The sequence below is a fragment of the Zootoca vivipara genome, chromosome 15, assembly GCF_963506605.1.
Source record: "Zootoca vivipara chromosome 15, rZooViv1.1, whole genome shotgun sequence".
Taxonomy (NCBI): domain Eukaryota; kingdom Metazoa; phylum Chordata; class Lepidosauria; order Squamata; family Lacertidae; genus Zootoca; species Zootoca vivipara.
In genome coordinates, this window is record NC_083290.1 from 3,947,812 (window position 1) to 3,973,882 (window position 26,071).

The 26,071-nt window shown below is 46.3% G+C and overlaps 2 protein-coding genes across 2 annotated transcripts in view; one reads left to right on the forward strand and one right to left on the reverse strand.

Moving 5' to 3' along the window:
- Window positions 1-2,910: 2,910 nt before the first annotated feature.
- On the forward strand, window positions 2,911-11,442 carry LOC118097178 (pinopsin-like). The gene is made up of 5 exons (XM_060283094.1): window positions 2,911-3,259; window positions 4,920-5,102; window positions 6,918-7,063; window positions 7,183-7,422; window positions 9,635-11,442. Exons 1-5 carry the CDS (start codon window positions 2,911-2,913, stop codon window positions 9,776-9,778), a joined length of 1,062 nt encoding a protein of 353 aa, XP_060139077.1. The 3' UTR covers window positions 9,779-11,442.
- A 7,416-nt stretch (window positions 11,443-18,858) lies between these two features.
- Window positions 18,859-26,071, reverse strand: part of TEX14 (testis expressed 14, intercellular bridge forming factor) — a 52,289-nt gene continuing 45,076 nt past the window's right edge. The window contains exons 23-26 of the mRNA XM_060268575.1: window positions 24,245-24,344; window positions 22,965-23,073; window positions 20,559-20,654; window positions 18,859-19,135 (exon numbers count right to left, since the gene is read on the reverse strand). Of these exons, the coding sequence (XP_060124558.1) occupies window positions 19,030-19,135; window positions 20,559-20,654; window positions 22,965-23,073; window positions 24,245-24,344 (411 nt within the window). The 3' untranslated portion in view covers window positions 18,859-19,029. The remainder of the gene's footprint in view (window positions 19,136-20,558; window positions 20,655-22,964; window positions 23,074-24,244; window positions 24,345-26,071) is intronic.

Below are 26,071 nucleotides of genomic sequence, written 5' to 3' on the forward strand. Positions count from 1 at the left end.
AACAGAAATTAACAGACCCAGTCATCCCTAGTCCTGCTCAGAGTAGGTCCATTGAAATCACAGCTACTGTAGGTCTACTCAATCAAATGGTCCTACACTGAGTAGATACTGTAGTTGGAGACAACCCAATGCCTTTATGGATCCTGTGAGATTAGTTTACAGATTTAGCACCATTTGCAAGAAGTTATTTGGATACTAATCCACAAAAACTGATGCTTTTCAGATGCTGCTACCTTGGGGAAGGGCCACGTACTCGGGAAACAGGAAGTGCAAAAAGTACTTCCTGCTGTCATGGTTTAAAGCTGCTGTTGTTTGTGGATCATGCTGGAGGAAAAATACGCCAAATGCTGATTGCAGTCAAAATCTCTCTGCAATATTTTGTATTCCAGGGGAAGCCTTGCCAATTTTCCTTAACTCCTCCGTCCTGCACTTGTTACCCAACTAGGTGCATTTCATTTTGCCCGAGGAAAGATGTTTTCTGCAATCAGCCGGATTCTTCCATTAAAAAGGCTTCTCCACCTCCCCAGCCACAAACAGTGCTTTAATAACTGCCATACCCAGGAAATCACCATTCATGGAGTCATTTTCAGCCGCAAGCTCTTTTAGCGGACGGTGAGCAAAATTGTGGCCAATTTTCATCAGGTGGTTCTGCGGAGATCATTTTCTGTTGTGTTCCAGAAAGCACTTGAAAAGGCAATATCTGGCACTTTGAAACGATGAGCTGTTTGGAGAAAGCGTTTCGGAGGCACATTCAGATACCTCTCGTGTTTTCCCATCGTTGCTTATTGCCGGTGAGAAAAAGCAGGAAAGGGGCATTTGCAGAGAGCCTCCCGTCGTAGATTTTGCATCACAGCCCCATGTTTAAGCAAAAGAAAGCATTTTCCACGCACACCCCAAGGCTTTCAGGGTTGTTTTCTCACTGCCTGTATTGTCAGCATGAGCCTTCTGCATAGGGCAAAATAAATATTTCCACCACACTTCTATGGCCAGATAATTTCCCTCCACGGAATATTTTCCCTAGGTACAGAAGCGACATCGCTTGCAAAGAGCCCTATGGAACAGCCAAGTTGTATGCCTTTAAAAAACAACAATAATCTCAAAGATAAGCTGTTTTCAGTGTCACAATATTCACCTTCCTGCTGATTTCCGTGGGTACATGATCCATTGCGGATCCTTTTCGTTTTCTATCAAAAAGCCTTTTTTTATCTGGACTCTGTACATGTGTAAATAAAAATATATATTCTACGGTATGTATATTTAAAACAAAAACTATTGCATGTCAAGTTAGTGGTTGTCATGCAACAGACTTGTTAGATGTTTGATACCAATGTTTTGCTACAGTGAGTTGGCCGCAGAAGCCTGTCCTCTGGGCTGCTTCCCCACAGATCAATTTTGTATTTCAGTATTACTATATGTACTTTTTGGTCAGATTTGTTTAATCTTTATAAATAGAACCGCAAATGAATAATAAAAAAAATGACGAAAAAGTTTCATTTTGGAAGTTGATTTGATTGTATTTCTGTGCCGTTTTCCATTCAAATGAATCCCAAAGCGGCTCACAAACAATAAATAACACGACAGAGCGTCACAAGTGCAGCATAAATCACATCATATAATTAACAAACAATCAGTAAAACAATTACAATCTATTAAGTACTGTTTGCAAACCAGCAGCTAAAGAATAAGCGAAACATCACAATTACAGTGTGAGTCAAAGGATGGACAAATCAATAAGGCATTCATACCCTACAAGGCAATATTAACAAAATAACAACTAAAAAAATATGTTGGACAATATTAAGTTCACACACACTTCCCCAGCGATTCATAATCTTTCACTGTTCAGTTCCTTAAAATATACATGCACATCCACCCAGCCAGGGGACCTAACAGAAATACCTGCAACAGGGCTATACTTAAACTTATTAGTTGTTAACTTAAACCCAAGTCCCATCTTATAAACTAAGTGTGCAACCCTATAGCTTGTTTAAAGGTAAAAGGTAAAGGGACCACTGAGCATTAGGTCCAGTCGGGTCCGACTCTGGGCTTGCGTGCTCATCTCGCATTATTGGCCAAGGGAGCCGGCCATGTGGCCAGCATGACTAAGCCGCTTCTGGCGAACCAGAAATAGCTTGTTTACTTTGAAGTAAAAGCTGGGCTGCATTTTTTTCCAGTTGGAACTCACCAGAACTCAGTTCCGCCACCTCTCAGATGGTCGCTGCTGCCATTATAAGAGAACGAGGGAGTTGTCCATAGTGAGTTGGGGCACCTCTTTTTCTAGAAAAATAGCGCTGAGTGAGAATTACATGTGTTGTATTGGGGGTGAACTTGTTCAGCTGAGTTTTTTTCTAGGTGAGTTTCCAGGGCACACAAGTCAGTGGTGGGTGGGACTATAAACAGAAGTGGGTGGAGTAAGGAGTGTGGATTTTATCACACATTCTCTATCCTCCATTCAAACAAATAAAAAAGCAAAAGCATTATTGGAGTTCAAGGATTTAGCCAAGTGAGGCCAAAAAATCAAGGAGGATGCAAAGCAGGACCTGTGGGGTATGGTCCAGGGTGGGTTTTGACGGCCAGACAGAGATGCTTGGAGGGCTTACACACACACACACACACTTCAGCCATTTAAACTAAGCATCCAAACACTGAGCAAGCATAAAAGAAAATCCCACTCAGTTAAATGGAGCAGCTTCTTGACAGTCGTACATAAGCAGCTCTTGAACTTCATCTCCTTTTTGGATAGCGAGCTGATTATTGAGACCCGGACTTAAGAAAGCTTAAGGTGCCTTAATGCCCAGGATCTGCTCCAGATTACCGACACACCTGTGGCCTTATAAAGGGGGCAGGCAGCCCTTCGAGGGAGTCGATTGCTTGCTCAGCCTCACCCAATCTCCGTCCCCAGTAGAAGAAATGCAAGCTTCAAATGCTTCGTGGGTTGAGGTGAGAAACAGGACCCCAGGCCCTTTTGAGGGGCCGCAATGGCCCTACCTGGCCCCACAGAGCACCTACATATCAGTGGCTGTCCTCATGGGGCTGGTGGTCATCTCGGCCACCTTGGCGAACGGCTTGGTGATTGTGGTCTCCGTCCAGTTCAAGAAGCTCCGCTCTCCTTTGAACTACGTCCTGGTGAACCTGGCCGTGGCCGATCTCTTGGTCACCTTCTTTGGGAGCACCATCAGCCTCGTCAATAATGCCCGTGGCTTCTTTATCTTTGGCCAGGCGACCTGTGAGTTCGAAGGCTTCATGGTCTCCTTAACAGGTAGGGAGAAACCCTTTGGTTTCCTTTGAAAAGCAGTGATCAGGCCTTGCATTTATTCACTGCTGTTGGAGCATTCGGAGCGCACTGTGCGTCGTACATCTCCGTAATCTGCACAACAGTTGCATTTTCATGCCAGTGTTATGATCCTCGTATTGCAGACTGGGTGGGAAGGGATGTCTGAAGCACAGGAAGCCAGAGTTGGCCTACAAAAACAATGGGATACCCGGAAGGGCCCAGCTTAGTAGTAGAGCATCTGCTTTTCACGCAGAAGGCCCCAGGTTCCATCCCCGGCATCTCCTGGAACAGTTACGAATTTTACCCTTTCTGAAATCCTAGAGGGAGCTGCTGCCAGTGAGTGTGATCAATACAGAGTTAGATGGATCAAGGAAGATGGATCAAGCTCCCATCCAGGAAGGCAGCTTCCTACATTCCTCTTTAAAGCAGCCCTTAATTCAGAACCCCAAGGACTGGAACCTTGCTTCATATTTAGAAGACTCAGTGGCAGAGCATGCAGAAGGTCCCAGGTTCAATCCCCAATGGCATCTCCAGTTGGAGCTGGGGGAGAATGCTGTCTGAAACCCGGGCGAGCTGCTGCCAGTCAGGGTAGACAATACTGAGCTAGATGGACCAACTGTCTGATTCAGTATAAAGCAACTTCTTTTTTATTTTCCGAAAGCTCAGCAACCTTGATTTTAAAAAGAAAAATGGATAGCGCCACAGTTTCCCATGAGTGAATACCATTTTGTGCTGCTATCTGATCATTTAGAACAGTGTTTCCCAACCTTGGGACTCCAGCTGTTTTTGGACTACAACTTCCATCATCCCTAGCTAGCAAGACCAGTAGTCAGGGATGATGGGAATTGTAGTCTGAAAACAGCTGGAGACACCAGGTTGGGAAACACCGATTTAGAAAACTCTAGCCATTTTTGAGAGTGTGCTCTAGTTATTCCCCTTCTCTGTGGTCAAACTCTCCTCTCTAGCCCTTCTTTTTCCAACTAGCATAGGCTGGTCCATTAGGGCAAATAGGGCACTGCCCCAAAACCCTCATTCTCAGCTCAGCCAACCCCCCACCTCTCTGCCATCTTACTTACAACCAGCCCAGAGGGTGGCACTGCCCATCAGCTTCCTCCTCCTCCTTAGTCTCAGCGTTGCCCTTGCAGAGGAGGAGGAGGAGGAGAACAAAACTTGAATTGCTTGGCTCTGGCGCCACCTGCTGTTGGGCTCCCTGCCTGCTGCCCTACCATTTCCAATGGGCACCCGTCAACCCTGAGTTTATGTTATGAATAAAACCTGCACTTTCCAAAGGAAACGCGCAAAAGCTGTGCCCGCTATATTTGGCTCTGTTTATCCCTGAGCTCTTCTCGGGGATGGGAGACGTGTTCTCTGTTGTTCAAGAAGGCATGACTAGAAAGTGGAAGCAGATATTGGCTAAACTTTGGAGACACTGCCTGATGGGAGGAGCAGCTTAACACGGGAGCTGAACTGTCCCAGGAGGTGGTGGTGAACTCTCTGCAGCTGGGGGTCTTTAAGTTGGGTCAGCTACCTGCCAGGTACGCTGCAGATGCCAGAGTCCTGCACTGAATAGGGCTTGGACTGGATGGCCGCTAAGACATCCCTCCAACCCTAAAATTCTAGGTTCCTCTCTTCTTCTTTATTCCAGGGATTGTGGGTCTTTGGTCCTTGGCGATCCTGGCCTTTGAGAGGTATCTTGTGATCTGCAAACCGCTGGCCGATTTCCGCTTCCAGCCCAGGCATGCGGTGCTTGGTTGTGCTTTCACTTGGGGGTGGTCATTAGTCTGGACGGTCCCCCCACTCCTCGGTTGGTGCAGCTACGTCCCTGAAGGTTCGTTGACAGGGGACTTTAAGATTAAGATATCTTTATTGTCATTGTCCCCTTGCGGGGACAACGAAATTACTCGGTTGCTACATCCACTCAGATAAAGCATTCCGCATAATCCAAAATTACAAAACCTAATTAAAAACAGCAAATATAATACAAAATAACAAGTAAAATAAGATGACTTCAAAGTCCAGGCTTTCCATTTAAGGCCAAAATCGCTCTAGAGAAGAAACTGTTCCTGAGACGGCTCGTTCTTGCCTGCATTGTTCTATATCTCCGTCCCGATGGCAGGAGCTCAAAGAAATGGTGACCAGGGTGCGTTGGATCTCTTGATATGTCTAGTGCTTTTCTATGGCACCTGGTGGTGTAGATTTGTGAGCAGCCAATAATGAGTGAGCAGCCAATAATGCTCTCTACTGTTTTAATAATTCTACACAGCCCTGCTCTGTTCTGAGAAGTACAGCTTCCGTACCACACACATAAACCGTACATGAGCACACTCTGTATGGCACAGTGATAGAAGGCAAGCAGCAGCTTTTGTGGAAGATGGTTTTTAGGAGCCACCTTGTGCCGTCTCAGACTGTTTGACCCTGTAGCCCTGATCTTTTGAACAGGAGGTGCCATTAGGGACCGGACCCAAGGGTTTTGTCTACATTTAACCACTCTACACCAGGGTTAGCCAATGTGGAGCCCTACACATGTCACTGGACTCTGACTCCCATCATACCTGACCACTGGCCATGGACGTAGCCAAAGGGGGGCAGGGGCGGCAGCTGCCCCCCCCCCGCAGATCAAGTAAAATAGAAGTACTTAACTAATCATGTCAGTTCTGCCCCCCACAACCACGTCCTGCCCCCCTAACAAAAATCCTGGCTACGCCCATGCCACTGGCCATTCTAATAATAATAATAATAATAATAATAATAATAATAATAATAATAATAATAATTTATTATTTATACCCCGCCCATCTGGCTGGGTTTCCCCAGCCAGTCTGGGCGGCTTCCAACAAAATATTAAAATACAGAAATCCACCAGACATTTAAAGCTTCCCTAAACAGGGCTGCCTTGAGATGCCTTCTAAAGGTCTGGTAGTTGTTATTCTCTTTGACATCTGTTGGGAGGGCGTTCCACAGGGCAGGCGCCACCACCGAGAAGGCCCTCTGCCTAGTTCCCTGCAACTTGGCTTCTCGCAATGAGGGAACCGCCAGAAGGCCCTCGGTGCTGGACCTCAGTGTCCGGGCAGAATGATGGAGGTGGAGACGCTCCTTCAGGTACCAGGAGAAGTGGGGTGTGTGTGTGGTTTCACTCCTGGATTCCTGTGTCACATTTTTAGTAATAGAGAGGGAGGACATTTCGTCACATATTAAGAAGGATCCCCGAAAGTTTAGTGACAACGCTGGGACTGGGTTTGTCGCATATTAATTGGTGGCAAAGTCTTTGGTTTTCGTTACAGATGGCAACTATCAACAAGCAGTAGCATTTATGCATATCAAGTCCAATGCAACACATTTCTTTCCCTTGAGCCCAAGAGAGGGTCTTCTTGCTTCTTGCTTCCAAAAACTCTTTCGTAGCAGTGCGTAAGTTATCAGTCCATTGCTTGCCTGTCCTCACAAACTCCTCCGGACACAGCGTCCGATCTAAGACACACACATTCAATTTTAACGGGAGTTAACAAATTAACAAGGGAATGATTCGGCGTTTCCGGGGCCTTAAAAGGTTTCCTTTTCCCCAGTACAATTCATTCTTTGCAAAATACATTTCCCTAACGAATGCAGTACGAACACTCACGAGTTTTCTCCCTTCCTCGAATCCTAGGCTTGAGAACATCCTGCGGCCCCAACTGGTACAGCGGCGGAAGCAGCAACAACAGCTACATCATGACTTTGTTCGTGACCTGCTTTGCGATGCCTCTCAGCACAATCCTCTTCTCCTACGCCAACTTGCTCATGACGCTGCGAACCGTGAGTACCGGGCAGAGTTGTGCTTGTGCCTGCCCTGTGCTGCTTCGAGCACATCGCTGTCGACAGCCGGGGGCAACGAGCGGTGCCCTCGACGCTTCCCTGCCTGATCCTTCCCGCAGGTGGCGGCTCAGCAGAAAGAGCAGGAGACAACTCAGCGGGCTGAGAGGGAGGTGACGCGGATGGTTGTCGCCATGGTGGCTGCCTTCCTCGTCTGCTGGCTGCCCTACGCCAGCTTCGCCATGGTGGTCGCCACCCACAAGGACCTCGCCATACAGCCAGCGCTCGCTTCCCTGCCGTCATATTTCTCCAAGACGGCGACGGTGTACAACCCCATCATCTATGTCTTCATGAACAAGCAGGTAAGCACCCGAGGGGAAGCTGAATGATTGTGGGGAGGGCCGTTTATTAGCCAGGCTCATTTGTAGTCCTTTTTTCTGGGCAATTCCGTAGGCTGGAAAACATCTATGCACTGTGAGTCAATCAATCAATCTCTTTATCATGGTCAATGACTAATATTCAGCACCCTGGAAGTCATCACAGAGGGCTTCTTCCATGGCAGTGGACTACATATGTCAGGGTTGGGGAACTTTTCTCAGGCTCAGGGCCAAACTAACTCATAAGGAACCTTCCAGGGCTGCCTTCCAGTAGTAGTAGTAGTAGTAGAATCATAGAATCGTAGACTCATAGAATCATAGAGTTGGAAGAGACCACAAGGGCCATCCAGTCCAACCCCCTGCCAAGCAGGAAACACCATCAAAGCATTCTTGACATATGCCTGTCAAGCCTCTGCTTAAAGACCCCCAAAGAAGGAGACTCCACCACACTCCTTGGTAGCAAATTCCACTGCCGAACAGCTCTTACTGTCAGGAAGTTCTTCCTAATGTTTAGGTGGAATCTTCTTGTAGTTTGAATCCATTGCTCCGTGTCCACTTCTCTGGAGCAGCAGAAAACAACCTTTCTCCCTCCTCTATAGGACATCCTTTTATATATTTGAACATGGCTATCATATCACCCCTTAACCTTCTCTTCTCCAGTCTAAACATACCCAGCTCCCTAAGCCGTTCCTCATAAGGCATCGTTTCCAGGCCTTTGACCATTTTGGTTGCCCTCTTCTGGACACGTTCCAGCTTGTCAGTATCCTTCTTGAACTGTGGTGCCCAGAACTGGACACAGTACTCCAGGTGAGGTCTGACCAGAGCGGAGTACATTGTTTCCCCCAAAATAAGACACTGTCTTATATTTATTTTTCCTCAAGAAGACACACTATAGCTTATTATTTTCAGGGGGTGTCTTATTTTTTTAATTACGCGTCCAGCCTCACCTCTTCCTTGGCACCCTCCAGAACTGTACCTACCTATCACTATTTTCGGGGTATGGCTTATATTGTGCAAATGCTTAGAAATCCTGCTACAGCTTATTTTATGGGCATGTCTTATTTTTGGGGAAACAAGGTACAATTTATTTGTACCCTGCCCATCTGACTGGGTTGCCCTGGGCAGTTTCCAGCATACACAAAAACATAATAAAACATTAATAAACTTCCCTATACAGGGCCGCCTTCAGATGTCTGCCAAAGGTTGTATAGTTACTCATTTCCACAGGGTGCGAACCACTGCCGAGAAGGCCCTCTTCCAATGGTAGGTGGGGACAGAGGCAAAAGTGGGCAGGACAAAGGATGGAGCTCTTACCTTTCTGTACTGTAGGGCTACAATACAAGTTTAATTCTGAGGTTCCTATGTGCCTTTTGGGGGTTTGGAGAAATATGGAGGAACATGAATTGTGATGTTCACTTAGTTTCAGGGTGTTCAAATTAACAACATCCGAATTTTCATTTAACTAAATTTCTCCTCCATCTTTTTTTTTTTTTAATTCATCTTTTTATTGTTTCGGTTTGTCATACAGGTAAGTTACTACAAAGCTAAAAATTTACATCATATACCGAATTATTTCCCCAAAAGTATCTTCAAAAATAAAATGTATCTGAAGAAGTGTGCATGCACACGAAAGCTCATACCAAAATATAAACTTAGTTGGTCTTTAAGGTGCTACTGAAGGAATTTTTTTATTTTGCTTCAAAAATAAAGTTGTTTTAACAAACAAAACAGTGTGTCTTTTTCTTACATATGTTTCTTATATTTCCCCTATATACATTCTCCATCTTTACTTGTTCTTTCGAACTTGACTTCCACTTTCTTCTCTCTTGGTTTTATTTTCCTTCCTTTATCTTTTTTGCGTTTTACTACTTCTTGCCTGTCACACGTGTATATCTTACTCAAAAATATATTTCGGACAATGGCTATGTATACTCTATGTTGTATTTTTTAACCGTAATCCTACTGGTGCTTTATGAATTTACCATATACCTTCAAGTAATCAACAAATTTAACCCCATTCTTCCTGGTACCTTTGCTCTTTCTGATCTCCAATTCTTCCTGTCAACCTTGCCAATTCTGAGTATTCCAATTTCTCCTCCATCTTTACGCACCGCAACGAACTGCTCATTTGGACCCCACCCTGGTTCTGTAGGCAAACGTGATAGTGACCCTGTGAATTCTTCCTTCCCGCCTTCAGTTCCGCAGTTGCCTCCTCTACACGATGAGCTGTGGCCACAGACCATTATCTTCCCAGGACACGACACTGGCTGTGATCAGCCTCCCAGGCCGCCTCACCCCCTCAGCTTCAGAAGGAAGCAGGAATCAAGTGTCGCCTTCCTAACGATGCAGGTGGGCAGGACCTGCCGCCGCCGCCGCCTTTGAACGTGGCTCTCCTTTCCGTTCTCCAAGTCGCCTTGTTAAAAGTGCAAAATCTGGGAAATGGAATCCCACAGAAGAAGTCATAGTACCTTTTATCTGATGGATAGACAAATCTGTGAACTCGTTGGCTCCATGTATTTTCTTCCTCCCCAGCTTGTGTACTAAACTTTGCCCGTTTATAAATGTGAATTGGGCCCAGAAACAAATTGGCAGCCAGTGCAGTTGGGTCAGGATAGGTGCAATATGCTCAAACTGTCTTGCTCCTCTCAAATAATCCTGGTAACTGTAGCTTAGCTCTCATAGAGCTACAGTTCCCAGTACCCTAGGATCCTTGGGGGGAAGTTGTGTGCATGAAATGTGCTTTAGATATATGGTGCACGTGTGATTTATGTTAGAACAACAAGGCTCCAGGGGGTGCTGGTCTTTTAACTCCCATCAGCCCCGGCCAACATGGTAAACAGATGAGTCCAGCAAGATCTGAAGGGCCACAGGTCTGCAGCCCCAATCTCAGAGGATGAAGCTGCCCTTCGGAAAAGCTCCAACTCTTTTCTCCGGCAGGCCGGTTAATCTTGCTACTAACACAACTGCTCCGCACACCTGTCCTTTTTCATCTTCTTCTGGCCACACTGCTGGGACCAGGAGTCGTGAACCCAATTTAACAGCCAACTGCATGATTTGCATTTTCTCCAACTGCTCTTGGGAAGAGATAAGTGTGTGTGTGCGCGCGTGTACACACACAGAGCTGCCCATATAAAGACTCCCATCTTATCTGCACGCCGGGTGAAAGGAAGAAATGAAAAACCGCCCGGTTCCTTTTGACCCTCTCAAGCCTTACTTACGCTGTCAAAATATCTTGCACCTGAAATAAAATATATTGCCCCTTTATTTTTGTTAGGTTAGGTTGTTGTTGTCGTGTATGTGGTATTTTTTTAACAAAAAGTTGCTTGGGAGTTATTTTTAACAGTGGTTACCCAGAGCAGAAGAGAAAAGTGGAGCGAAATAAATAAGGAAATCAAAGTGAATCACTTTGCTCAGGCCTTGAAGGGACATAGAAAACTTGTGTGGATTAAACATCTTTAGCACAAAACAGACTGATGCTAGGATCCCAAGGCTGTGTGCCAAGGTACTGCACACACAGAGAGGGGTTGCCAACTTCCCTTCCTGGCTACAGCTCCTGCGACCAACGTAGACAGCAAGCACCATTAAGAGGCATTGCCTCTTCTAAGTGATGCAGCGGTTACTCTGAAAAAGGGACTGCTGCAATGCACTCTGTGTGGGGCTTCCCTTGTGCTTGATCCAGAACCCGTTGTTTGTGCAGAATGCTGCAGCACAATTGCTGGCAGGAGTGAGACCCTGTCAGCGTGTAACACCTTGCCTCAGGGGCCCACACGGCTTGCTGACTTGCTACCAGGCCAAGTGTTGTTTTAGTACATATAAATTCCTGAACAACTTGGGACCAGTTTACCTGCGGGATCACTTTACCCCAAATATGCCCACTCGGCTGCCCTGCTCTCTGGAATGGGCACTGTAACACTCGTTCTGCATTTGTAACAAATCAGTCTTTGGAACTTTGAACTTCCCGGCCTATTGACACTAAAGGTAAAGGGGCCCCTGACCATCAGGTCCAGTCGTGTCCAACTCTGGGGTTGCGGCGCTCATCTCGCTCTATAGGCCGAGGGAGCCGCCGTTTGTCTGCAGACAGCTTCCGGGTCATGTGGCCAGCATGACAAAGCTGCTGCTGGCGAAGCAGAGCAGTGCACGGAAACGGCGTTTACCTTCCCGCCGGAGCGGTCCCTATTTATCTACTTGCACTTTGATGTGCTTTCGAACTGCTAGGTGGGCAGGAGCTGGGACCGAGCAACAGGAGCTCACCCCATTGCAAGGATTCGAACCGCCGACCTTCTGATCAGCAAGCCCTAGACTCTGTGGTTTAACCCACAGCGCCACCTGGGTCCCTATTGACACTAGACAAAAGCATTTTTGTTTAGGCAAGCCTGTTCAGACATGTAGAATGTTGACCCATGTTGTAAACTGGTTTCCAGTTTATTATTGATTTCAGTTAGTTTTTAAATGTTTTGAATAATTGTTTTTAACTGTATTTTTTACTGATAATTTTATTCATTCATTTTTTTGTAAACTGCTTTGAGGCTGAGGTTGTTTTAAAATCAAGGGGTGTATAAATTTTATGAAATGAAGTACTTATTAAAAACTGCAGCCCCTAAGCGCCATCTGAAAACGCATGCTCTCAACGGGGAATACCTGTTCTAAGATGTCATCTGATGCAACACACTCGTCATCTGAAAGTTTTGTTTTTGCTGCAGAACCATTGCTTCTACTCACACGCAAACATATGCAGACTGAACAGTCGACTGATGGATCGACTGTCACTCATGACTGATGAAACATTTATTCAATTGGGTAGCAACCCTAAAATCTGTGGTGGGATTCCAACTTTGAAAAATACCTTGCGCAAACAAGTAGACTAAGTTATCAGTCATCAGACTGGTCCTTATCTCCATGCTTCACCTTTCATGCTTTCACATGTGAAACATGCTTTCACATTACAGGTAGGTAGCCGTGTTGGTCTGGATCGAAGTAAAATAAAAAAATTCCTTCAGTAGCACCTTAAAGACCAACTAAGTTTTTATTTTGGTATGAGCTTTCGTGTGCATGCACACTTCTTCAGAAGAAGTGTCTGAAGAAGTGTTTATGCTTTCACATGTTTTTAAAAGTAGCATGTGTACATTTTCATGCACATATGCAGCCATCCTTGACCTTTTTTAAAAAATAATGAAGGAAATATTTTTTGGGGGGTGAGGGAACCATGTTGTCAACATCACAGGCACTAGCCAATTGGTGCCTTTGAAAGCTGACTTCCCCTACACATGATGAGAAGACGAGGAATCAATAATAATGCTATTACAGTATTTGCTCCCCGCCCATCGGACTGGGTTGCCCCAACCACTCGGGGCGGCTTCCAGCATATACAAAAACATAATAAAACATTAAAAGCTTCTCTGTACAGGGCTGCCTTCAGATGTCTTCTAAGGTTGTATAGTTACTTATCTCCTTGACAACTGATGGGAGTTTCTCCACTGAGAAAAGAATACATTTGGGTTGACTCACTGCAGAAGACACGTCTCTTTCCCTGTTCTATAGCTCTTCTTCTGCCCTCACTTTGCTAGGTAGGAAAACAGGAAGTGAGCATGAAGGGTAAGTGAGGGCAATAAATCATCACTTGCCATTCATGGTCTAGGGCAGGATGCCCCTGCGCTTCCTGTTGAGCCTGCCTTCCTTGAACACCTGAACCCAAACAGATTGATATTAAGTGACAAGTGGGAGCTAATTGCACTGACAAGTCCATGCTGAGCGTAATTATCCAGAGAGGAGTTTGCTGCAAATCAATTAATTAAGAGCGCCTTTCCCCTTTTTAACGCCATGCTTGCGCTCCCACCCACTCCCGCCTCGTGCCACCGGTCGCTTCGTTTTCTCCCAATTAATACAATTCATCTGCTTTTTGTTTACAACCATCAGGACTTAATCCAATTAATTAAATGTTAAGCGACGCTCCGTTGACTATCACTAGAGGAAAAGAAGGGGAGGAGGGGGGAGTTAAATTTGCAAAGAGCAACAAAAAAAGAGAGAATTTGTCACTAATAATTTGCAAAGTGAGGAAGAGATGCTTTCTGCTGCTTGCTCTCTCTCTGTGCACCGACACAGGCTGGGTATGCAGTTTGGTGGGGAAGCATTTGCCTTCCATAGAACACAGAGTGCCACTTACGACAGGCAGAATATTGCCCCATCTAGCTCAGTATAGTCCAAACTATTTCCCCCCTGTATAATTTTTATTAGCTTTTCCTTTTATAACACAACGAATCCAACCTTACAATAACAAACAAATATTCTCAGTAGTATAGTCCAAACTAGTGGTTCTCAGACAGTGCGGCAAGAGAGGATGGCTAGGGTTGCGGGAAGATTCAAAGACAATCAAAGAAACCTCAGAATGTTCCCACTGGTAAAAAGTTTTAAAACAAGCAATGAATTTTGCGGCCTCGTACAGGGACATGGTGGGAAAAGATTGATAATTACTTCCCACCGTTGTCCACAGAAAACTTCGACCGGGTTAGAGACCCCTTTTCGAACTGCAGCTGTTCAGGACTGACATTGAATGAAGAGGCCTGCATTTTGCATGCTCACACCTTGAAAATGAAACACAGGAGTATGCCCCTGGACTCTTTTTGGGGTATACAACCCAAAACAGTATCCCCACCTCTCTTCAAGAACATTGGCTATTCTTCTACAGTTCTCCATCACATATTGTTGTAGACAGGGATTTTCTACTCTGACAAATATGAAAGATCAGAAAAGAGAAAGGCTTAATTGTGTTGATGAGGAGATGAGTGTTTGTCTCAATTTGGACCTAATATAAAGGAGATTGTCAGGCAAAAGCAAGCTCACGACTCTCAATGAGCTTGTATCTATACTTAAGGTACATCTCTAAGAGGCTTGTTTATAATTATATTTTGGGAATGATTCATGTTTTTGGGTAGTTGCATTGTTTCATACTTTCTGGATGTCCTGTAATTATATTATAAAACAGTTGTGTTCTGTCTTATAAATCAAGCACTGCTAGTTGTTTTGTTTTCTGATGTATTTTTTATCAATAAAATTTTTCGGCGTGGCCTGAGCAAATTTTTATTCCGACGTGTGTGGTCCAGAGGAAAAAGTTTGAGAGCCACTGGTCTACACTGACAGTGGCTCTCCAGGGTTTCAGTCAGAGGGGATGTTTGCCAGCCTGCCCCAGAGGTATTACGATTGAATCAGAAACCTCCTGCATGCTCCACCGAGCCACAGCCCTTCCAGCTCTTCCCCGGGGGTGGATTTGAAGGGGAAGTACTGTAGTATGAATTAGGCAGATTCACCTTTAAAGGCAAACCAAATCTATTATCTCCCCCATTCTCATAATCTGAACCCAGAGCCCAATTTTGCACCCAGTGTTCCAGTCCCTGCACTGGGATGGCGTAGCAACGGAGGAGAAATTTGGCTCAGTTCGCAATTAAAGGTGGACGCACCAAATTTTGCACTTCCTGAAACAATGCACACACTGAACCGCAGCTGCCACCCTCTGAAATTTGCACTTCTCCATGCTGTTATTCCACGAGAGCAGGAAAGGTGGCCCTAAGGACCCATGCAATGGAGGTGGAGGTAGACCTTAGTTTTGAGGCAGACACTGTATCCTTTTTTTAAAAAAATTGCAAACTGGCGTGGGGAACTGAACTTAAGCCTGGAAAAAATGAGAAGCAGAGGTAAATTGAAATTGACAAATTCGCCCATCCCTAACCAAAGCACGAAAAAACCACCCAGCAGACCTGGGTCTCTTTGTTTCTTATCCAGGATTCAGGTAATGAAGGAAGAGACTCTACTGGCGCTAGGAAACAGTTCATTATAAAAGAACTGCTGTAATCATGACATGTTCCAAGCTGAGTTGAGGGACAACTCAGTCTATTCAAGGCTTGTCACCAGACAAGGTGGCTTTCTGCCGTCTCCTGGACTGGCATAAGCAATATCTTGTAATAGAATTGAATAAGTTGAGTTGCACCAACCCACCCACACCGCATTCCCAAGACTGCTTGCGTAGCACATGTTCTTAATAATCTGTTTCCTGACACTGTCTGGCATCTCCTCCTCTCGGATCCTCGGCCGGTTGATGCCACTTTCAATTCTTTAAAAACATGTTCCAAGAATTCAAGTGAGACAAAATGATTGGGGGGGGGGAGGAGAAGCTTCCACCTGCAGGGTGATCACAAGAACTGGCTCCCACGTTGACAGCAAACATTGAACCTCATAGGATGGACAGAGTTCCAGCCTAAGCTGTCCCAAAGATGTAAATGGGGTGTTGCTTTGCGCGTGAAATTTCCAAGCACCTCATTGGTCTCAGACCTTATATTGGAGAACAAGGGTGAGAAGAATCACTGCAGGGGTCTACGAGGGGTGGCTGGGGGCTCATTTACTGTTTCCATTTTAATGAGAATCAAGTGTCAAACTTCCCAGAACAATATGCAAACCAAAAACCAAGTATGCAAACCAAAAACATTCACACATCTCTGACTTGCACAGTATAGCTCCCCCCCAAAAAAACAGAAAATTGTATACTATAATAATTGTTGTTGCTGTTTAGTCATGTCCAACTCTTCGTGACCCCATGGACCAGAGCATGCCAGGCACTCACTCGTCTTCCACTGCCTCCTGCCTGGTATCTGAAGAAGTGTGCATGCACACGAAAGCTCATACCAAAGTAAAAACTTAGTTGGTCTTTAAGGTGCTACTGAAGGAATTTTTTTATTTTCCTGCCTGTGGGAGTAAGTGTTCATTCATTGATTACCTTAATAGTTATGCGCACCCAGGTGGGCAATGATTGTGCATTACATATGAATAACTGTGCAGGTGTACAGATTGCACACTCCTGGAATGTAATGTCCAGACAATGAAACTGACAGGTTTTTCCATTCCTACCTCCTTCTGGTTACCTTTTGCATTCAAGTAACCACGCAGCCCATCGCATTAAGACCTAGGGTGGCTCGACTGAAGGTACAAACATAAAAAGAGCCTGCTGGATGAGGCCAATGGTTCGTTCAGCCCAGCATCCTGTTCTCAGTGGTGAACCAGATGCCTGTGGGAAACCTGCAAGGAGGACCCAAGCACAAGAGTACTTTCCCCTCCAGCAGTTCCCAAGAGCAGGGAATGTGGTAAACTTGAAACGTACATGCTAAGCTTCTCCATTAAAATGAAAGGGGGCAGTCCTTCACAAACAAGGGGTAGTTCTCTGAATGGAACATGTCGTTGGACTATGGTGAAGACTTGCAGAATCAGTGGAAGGAAAAAGTGTAGGCCCCAGCAGCCAGGGGAGGTGGGAGCTGTAGTCTAACATCTGGAGTACTACGTTCACTCCCCCAAAGAAAGAGTAAAGAGAGGGAATGAATGTAAGCAGCAGTATCACTCTTCTGGTTGACGGCAGAAATGTGTGCATTTCATTCTTAAAAGACACCTTTGATTACATTTTAACTGAAATAAAAGCTTTGCCTCTGGCATGGTTTTGATGTGGGAGATGGCTCTGTAACTTCCACCCACCCCCTTTGCAGGGCCAAAGTGGTGGTTACAAAAAACTAGATTGGGACACTTGGTTAAGCATTTAACAACACCAATAGTACACATTTAATGCAAAAGTGAGCCCCAAGTGACCGTCCCAAGTTTGTAGAGCTAAGAGCCTATATATGCATGTTTACTTGGGGGGGGGGGCTCACTCCCATGTAAGCACCCATAGGATTGCAGCTGGGGCTTGTTCTTGGCGGTGCCTCTGCAAGGCGCAGTCCTTTTCATTCCTACAGGACTTGTGGAGTAAATGGGTCAGGAGGATTGACGGCATTTCTTTGTTTATTGCTGTCAATAAGTCAATCTTTTGTGTTTTTTCTCCCCTCAAAGGGTATTGGTGCACAGCAAACCTCTCACTACTGAGACCTTGTTTAATAAAAGCATTATTAATTACAAAAAAACCCAACCCATCTGGAGGGCCACAGGTTTCCGGTCCTGCAGTCTCCTCCTTTCCAAACCCACAGTCAATACTGGCACAGAGGCTGTTTTGGGGGTTTGGTGCAGATGTTTCTGTGCTTTTGCACCCACAGAAATCAGGGGATCCCAGAGGATGCATCAGCTAAACAGTGCCCCCTTTCCCACCACAATGGCATAGCCTCCCACTGTGGAGCAGGAACTATTTGGAAGCAGCTGGGGCGGGATCACTGGCGGAAATAACACAACGTGGTGGTTTTTTCCCCCTCACACATTCCTGTATAAAATATAACAGTGTTCATTAAGTTATCTTTCGAGCATATGGTTCATGTTTTTACCCTTCAGGCTGTTTTTGTTTCATACAGACATTTTTTGGTGGTTTTTTTTCTTTTTCTTCTTCAAAAAAAGTCTTGGTTCCTGCAGGCAGCATCAATCCCTGCTTTGGCACTCGGCACTCGGCGCACAGTTCAGCTCTTCAGAACAAGCACAGAAAAATGAGATGCTGTCACCCTGTCAGAATCTGAATGGTGAGGAGAGGCTCCCCTATCAGGATGGACTAGACTGAGAGAAGTGTGCAAATGACCCCCCGGGGCCATGAAGCCTACACACCTGTTGGATGGCTACCCTCCAGGTCTCCCACTGCACATGGGCCCTCTATATCCACAAAGAAGTTCATCAACCAGCCTCAAGAGGACAGCTGGCAAGTTTTTCTGAGCATCTCCCTCCCCGATGCCACCATTCTTGTGTTATGCAAGAGAGGAGAAAAAGCATGCCGTTTTACTGATTTTTAGATATTGCACTGGACTGGGGTGTGGGAGGAGAATAAGCTTAACCAAAAAGATAGTGTTTTGAAAAGCAATCCCATTTTGCAAAATAAACGAGGCGTCTGGCCTCCTGTTCCTAAGCACCTACTATATCAAACAGATGCATCAGGCACATTTGAGCGAGACATGAAAAATTGGTCTCCTTCTAGCGGCTGCTTCGGTTTCAATCGGCCTAATCCCTTGCAAGGCAATCTTCCGCAGGCGGCCGTAAATCCTGCCTAACAAGGTTAGGGGAAGAGCTCTAACTCCCCGGCAGAGCACCTGCTTAGCATGCAGAAGGTCCCAGGTCCCAATCCCCAGTGCACGCATACAGGGGGTCATGGCACAGGTAGGGGCTCCGCAGGGTGCAGATGAGTTTCTGCTCCAGTGGAGTCTGATTGGTGGGTGTGGGTGGGTGGTTTTGGGGTGTGCATGTGTGCGTTATTTGGGGAGGAGAACCAGTGAGAAGTTGCACATCGCAATGAGCTGAGCAAGCATTTTAGATGAAAAGGTCTTGCCACAAAGAGGGTCATACTTGCATAAACCTGGTTTCCCCCTTCGTCGTTCATAAGAGCCTGCTGGATCCGGCCAAAGCCTCTCTAGTGCAGTGCCCTGCTCTCAGTGGCCAACCAGGGAGCAGGACCTGAGCACAAGAGCATTTGCTCCTCCTGTGGTTTCCAGCAACTGGCATTTGAAAGCAACTGTGGAGGTGGAGCACAAGCCACCATGGCCAGTAGGTTTGATCTGTTTGGAGCTTTGTGAGGTTTCGAACTCAACACTTGGGGGGGGGGGGAAGAACACTAAAAAGACACAATGAAGGGGCATGGTTCCACGTTTCTTTTATGGATCAAGACAGATCTTCAACATTCTCGGCAGAACCCTCCGATTCGCTGAAGCTGTCCTCTGCTCCGTCCCTCATCTCAATGTTTCCGTGATGGGCGTGGCTTGGCTCCCTTAGGGGACAGAGAGGTGTTGTGTCAGGGGTGGCTTTGGGGTGCGGCCCGTTTTTAATGGCATCTATCCAATCAGCACTTCTGGAAACAATTTTAAAGGTGGACCTACAAAAGCAGCCCTTTCTGAAACAGCACAAGAAATGAAACCCAGGTAGCCTTCAAAATTCATCCGAAATTTGCAGCGCAGTTCTCCAACCAAACAATATGTAGAAAAATTAACACATGAGGATGAAGCGTGCATATAAACGCAAGCATTTGTGGGGGAATATACAGTAATGCACTACAGTTAGAAAGACTGCTTGTAAAAATGTGTGCCTTAGTTCAAAATTGCATTCAAAAATGCACAGTTTGGAGAAACCTACACCGGAATGCTTACAAATTTTCAAAAGCTTTTAATAATAATAATAATAATAATTACAAATAGCTGTTGAAGTGTGGAGAATTGAATTTTAGATTTGGAAAAGGAGAACCCATGGGAGCAGAAGTTGACCATTTCATCCATGTCTACGTACTTGGAAGAACCACCTTCTCCTGTACATATAACTGCCTGGGCATTGAGATCTTCAAGGGAGGGCCTTCTCCAGGTTAGCGTCATAGGGTTGCAGCCAATACTAGTCCTACTCAGAGTAGACCCACTGAAATTAATGCATATGACTAACTTCAACAAGTTCACTGTGGGCAGAATCAGTTTACACCAAGTCAATTGCTCCATTTAGCTCAGTGTTATTTACAACATCTGTGTTCACCAGTACAGTCGTACCTCGGGTTACGAACACCTCGGTTTGCGAACAGTTCGGGTTACGAACTGCGCAAACCCGGAAGTGTTTCCACCGCGCGCGCGGTCTGCGCATGCGCAAAATGGCGCTTTGCGCAGTGTTCGGGTTACGAACTTTTCGGGTTACGAACTGCGATCCGGAACGGATCGCGTTCGTAACCCGAGGTATTACTGTAATGCTAAGCCATAGTTTATAAACCAACAAGAAACTGTGGCTGGCGGGCATGGTTTATAAAGCCACTGCATATGGAGTTTGCAAGCAGGAAGCTAGGAGAATCAATGACCCTCCAGATGTTACTAGACTCCAACTTCCACCAACCCCAGCCAGCTTGGACAAGGATCAAGGAATTGTAATATTCAGCAAGTTCTCCCACCTCTGAGCTACTGTTATGTCTGCACTGAGCCAAGAAGTATAGAAACAAGCTGGTACAGACCTATCCTTAAGTCTGCCAGGTAAATTTATCTTGTTCTCAATCCACCTCAATCCGCTATCGAGCATCAGTGTGAGATCTCCGTCCAGGGCCTTCTAATATGCTGCTGCTTCTGGTACTAGTCAGTTTGCCAGCTCCACCGACATCCCTTCATTCTCACAAGCAGAGAACAGTCTTTCTTGGGTGATACGAATGGGTTGTCAGTCACTTCACTAACCTCTTGATGGGGGCTGGTGGCTCTGCGCGAGGGTTGCGACTGTCAGCAACTGGCCTGAGGACAGCTTCCAAAATATCATCAAGGGTTGAGTGAGCCCTGCAAAAGAAAAGGAAACACATGCCCCCAAAATCCAGATTATTAGAAAGGATGCTGGCATGCTGAAGGGCTGGGTGTTTGGTGGGGTGGAGAGAGAGATAATAATAATAATAATTTTTTTGTTGTTTAGTTGTTTAGTCGTGTCCGACTCTTCGTGACCCCATGGACCATAGCACGCCGGGCACTCCTGTCTTCCACTGCCTCCCGCAATAATAATAATAATAATAATAATAATAATAATAATAATAATAATAATAATAATTTATACCCCGCCCATCTGGCTGGGTTTCCCCAGCCACTCTGGGTGGCTTCCAACAGAATACTAAAACACAATAATCCATGAAACATTAAAAGCTTCCCTAAACAGGGCTGCCTTCAGATGTCTTCTAAAAGCCTGGTAGTTGTTTTTCTCTTTGACATCTGGTGGGAGGGCGTTCCACAGGGTGGGTGCCACTACCGAGAAGGCCCTCTGCCTGGTTCCCTGTAACTTGGCTTCTTGCAGCGAGGGAACCACCAGAAGGCCCTCGGCACTGGACCTCAGTGTCCGGGCAGAACGATGGGGGTGGAGACGCTTCTTCAGGTATACTGGGCTGAGGTCGTTTAGGGCTTCAAAGGTCAGCACCAACACTTTGAATTGTACTCGGAAACATACTGGGAGCCAATGTAGGTCTTTCAAGACCGGTGTTATGTGGTCTTGGCGGCCGCTCCCAGTCACCAGTCTAGCTGCCGCATTCTGGATTAGTTGTAGTTTCCGGGTCACCTTCAAAGGTAGCCCCACTTATGGCACATTGCATTAGTCCAAGCGAGAGATAACTAGAGCATGCACCACTCTAGCGACAGTCCGCGGGCAGGTAGGGTCTCAGCCTGCGTACCAGATGGAGCTGAGAGAGAGAGAGAGAGAGAGAGAGAGAGAGAGAGAGAGAGAGAGAGAGAGAAACCATTTTCTCTATCACTGCCTTTTACTGATACCACTCAAGGTTATTAGGCCTGCAAAGGGAGTTTGAAGAAAGAATTTCAATGCACTTTTTCACTGCCCTTCATCGCTGGCTTACACTGAATGCTGGCTTCTCTGCTTCTTTCACTCTGCATCCTTGCTGCTATGCAAACAGGGTTTGTTTTATTATTATGAACATAGGAATCTTCTTTATACAGAGACAAGACTTGCTGGGTCCACCTAGCTCAGCATTTTCTACCCTGAATGGCAGCAGCTCTCCAAGATGCCGGGCAGGGAGTCTTTCCCCCGCCCTCGCTGGAAATGCCATTGAGGACTGAATCTGAGGTCTTCTGCATGCAAGGCAGAGGCTCTATCAATGAGATGATGCTGTTCCCCCTTGTTGTATTGTAACTTATTGAATCCTGAACATTGCAATTTTGATGGGTGCTGCTTTATCTGTATTTTAATTGTATGCACGCTTATTTGGGGGGGGAGGTGTGCTAGAAAACCAGTTTGTAAGACTTTTGCATTCAAGTAACCAACTGTAGAGAAATGCTGCAGAGCTGATTTAACAACTCTGGAATGCAGTGAAGTGCTGGGCAAAGGTTCTCTGCAAGCTTTTGGCAGGTGGAGGCAAAGCTTTACTCAGCACTACTGCTTTACAACAGCAGAAGCATTTAAAGGCTGATTGGGCTCCTTAAGTCAATGGTTTTCAACCAGTGTGCTGTGGCAACCTGGGGTGCCTTGAATGATGGTCAAGGGTTCCGCGGGCAACACTGGCCTCTATCCCTCTTTCCTTCCCTCCTCTGATGCCCTCTCACATCTCTGCCCCCCAAAGGCTTGCCCAGATGTTTATTGCAGCAGCCCTGACTATAAGCTCTGCAGTTGAATGGTGCCTCTGGAGCTGGTGATGGGGTGCTGGTTGCCAGGAGCTGAAGCAGACTCAGAAGAGCCCGGCCAGCCAGTCCGTCAGCCCTCACTGTTGGGAATGGACAGACAAGTCCCAAGCCCCTGTGGGGCAGTGAAAGTAGGCACCTCTTTGGTGTGGGAGGGCAGCTCAGAGACCAGGAACGGTGCCAGCAGCTGCCCAGAGGACTCCCAAGGAGAAGGGAGAGGAGAGGAGGCTGAGGGAGCACGCCACAAGGGGAGTGTTCGGAAACGAGTGAGAGGCTGCCAGCTCTGCAGACAAGGGGTGACATAACTGGGCTCCTGAGCCCCACAGGGGTGCCGCAGAAAGAATGTAGTTGGTTAAGGGAGCCTCCGCCTTAAGTAATCAGGGAACTGGCAATGGAAAGAGCCCATCTTGCTGGACTGAAGTGAAATTAATCTCTCTCACCCACACCCACACACCCCAGTTCTAGAAGCTCACTGTGTACCTGTCTGTATCTTCTAGACACAAGGTGTCATTGTTCCAGAGGCTGCTATCAGCTTTGCACTCGTCCAGCTTTATTTCTTGATCTTCTGAATCTGCTTGCTCAGGAATCACTGGCATCAAAAGAGCATTAATAGGATACATCAAAGAGCTGGAGATATTCTGGAGTGTTTTTGCCAAACAATCCCTAGCTCAGCCAGTTTCAAGATCTGGCAATTGGCACCCAGTTCAGCCTGCACCATCTATAAAAATTGAAATTCCACTTTACCGCACCGGCAACTTCGAAGGAGCTTCCAGGAATGGTTTTGTGATCTACAGTGGTACCTCGGTTTAAGAACAGTCCAACTTAAGAACGATTTGGTTTACAAACTCTGCAAAAGTGGAAATAGTGTCTTGGTTTGAGAACTTTTCCTCGGTTTAAGAATGGAATCCGAACGGTAGAAGGGCACTGGCGGTGGAAGGCCTCATTAGGGAAAGCGTGCCTTGGTTTAAGAACAGTTTCGGTTTAAGAACGGACTTCTGGAATAGATTAAGTTCGTAAGCCAAGGTACCACTGTATTTTCAAAGCACCAGGGCAGCTGTTGTGCTCCATTATTTTGTTTGCATTTACTCAGACATATGAAATGGCTTGCATTTTATAAATTGTAGTATTTAGGGAGCTGAGTTTGGTGGGCCCTTAGGGGCTGCTGATGAGGAAGTGTGTGATGGACACATTCCTGCATGTGTGGAGCACCAACAGATGGAAAGGTGGGTGACTAGATTACACCTTTTGCTACACCATTAAAATATTTACAAGTGGGAGGGGAAAGGGCAAAGTTAAGCAAACTGGCGAAGCCCATAGAACACACAGAGTTCAGAACATCACAAGGGCTCGGCTGCTGGATCATGGTCAAAGGGGGCCCATCTGGTCCAGCATCCTCAGTTCTCACTGTGCTCAAATACCCCCAATGAGAAGGCTGAAAGCAGGACCTGAGAGCAATAGCAGCACTCTCAGGAACTGGGATTCACTGCCTCCAACAGTGGAGGTATAACATCACCATCAACAAGCTTTCCCCCACAGGATAACTAGGTCTCTGCCACAGGTGTCCGTTTTGTACTATTTTTTAAATACATATACCTATTCTGTTTCTTTGTGTTGCTTTTAATTCTCTCTCTTACCTTCCTTAATGGAAGAAGATGCATAAATAAATAGCAGGGGCTGGTAGCCATTGTTTCAACAACAGGGTGTCTCCCAAAATTGCACTGAGACTCAGGAGCCCTCAATCTGCATGCTGCCTGCCCTACCTTCCTGGAGCTGGCTCTCCTGAGCAGAAGGGGGAGTCTCCAGTTCTTTCTGACCCCTCTGAAGGTGCAACTGTACGCCAGGGGGTTCCGACGAGGCACCCTGTGAAACATAAAAAGGTGTTAAGATCGACAAGGGAGGCCCCAGCTCCCTTTTCCTTGATCAGAATTAACATTGGATGGGTCAGAAACAGGGGGGGTGGGGTGCTTAAAGAAACTGTGGACTTTGGTGCAGATTCACTTGGTTCCACACATCCTGCTCTCCAGGAGTAATATGCAGCTGGATGCTTCAACTATTTATTTTATTGCAAAATATATTTATTTATATACCCCTTGATTGTTGTGGGGGAGGACACAAAGCAGTTTACGAAAAGAACAATAAAATCAGTAAGAAAAAAATCCATTTAAAAACAAGATAGCTCAGCTGGTAAGAGTGTGAGACTCTTAACCTCAGGGTCGTGGGTTCGAGCCCCATGTTGGGCGAAAGATTCCTGCATTGCAGGGGGTTGGGCTAGATGATCCTCGTGGCCCCTTTGGACTCTGCACGCTTTTAGCAGGTGCCAAAAGGGGTACAGTGAAGGCACCTGCCTCGTGTCAATAAGCAGGGATTTCCAAAGTGTAGATGCCGCCACGCTAAAATATCACTTTCTTATAAATGTGGAACGAGTGCTTTGTGGCACCTGTAACCAGTGCCTGCTCTGCAGATTGAAGCAGCCTATATGGCACCAGGTGGTCTCACAGGTAAGCTTATGTTACGTACCAGCTTTTGCACTTCCTGGCTGAACAAAGTACTGTGAAAATAGCTTTACAGAGAATGATGAGAAAAGATCATCAGTTTTGCTTATGGTAAATGCCCACGGGGGCAGGGAGACAAGCAGGAGGCATCCTGACAAGAGGGGGCCAACACACACACCCCACTGCCCATGGGAGGCAGGACCACATATTGCAAGGCTGACTGGAATAGCTAGCTCCTTCAACCTCCCCCACTAAGCCAACACTGACTGGCAGTGACTCTCCAGGAATTCAGACAGGAAGCTTCTCCTAGCCCCACTTGGAGATGCTGGGGGGCTGAACCCGGGACATTCTGCATGCATAGCACGCACTCTGCCTATGAGTTATGGCCCTTCTCCAGATTAGTGAAAATGATTTGTCCTTACTCCCTACCTCCCTGCTCAGTCACTAGGGGATACAAAAGCTTCTCGTGCCATGCTGACTGATGAGCAAAGCTGGTTGTGTTTTGGGGGAGAGAACATGCCTGGCACTTGCCTAATTGCGAAAAACATCCCCCCCCCCATTTTCCGTGGGAGGGAAGCAGTTGATTAAAGGGAAAACTCCCTGTAGTCATTTATCCTTCTAGCCTAGCCTCCTTGGTCTGGAATTCTGCAGGCGACTCCAGCCAAGATGAATCTGCGGCCCCTAATGAGTTTAATAAGCACCGGCCGGCTGCCTGGCCAGTCCCTGAGTAGGCAGCAGTGACCTGCCGACTGCTGTTGTGGTTCAGTGACCTCCAATTTTTGTCTAGAAGCAGCAACAACCCTGCCAATGAATGACAACAGGGCGGGCGGGGAACTCGGCAGCTCCTTAGAATTCTATTGAATGGCAGGGGAGATAATGGAGGGGAAGAGCTGCAGCAACACAGATCAAGGGGACTGGCTGAGGTTGCCTTGGAAATGGGTTGAGAGAACAGAGCAAGGGCTGTTTGACACCACAGAACTGATAATGTCTCCCCGACTGCTTGTTGCTTTAACAAACGTGGGCATATTACATCACATTCTGAGGTTTTCTTGGGTGGCTTTCTTGACATTTTGAGGCACCCTCTTTTAAAGAAAA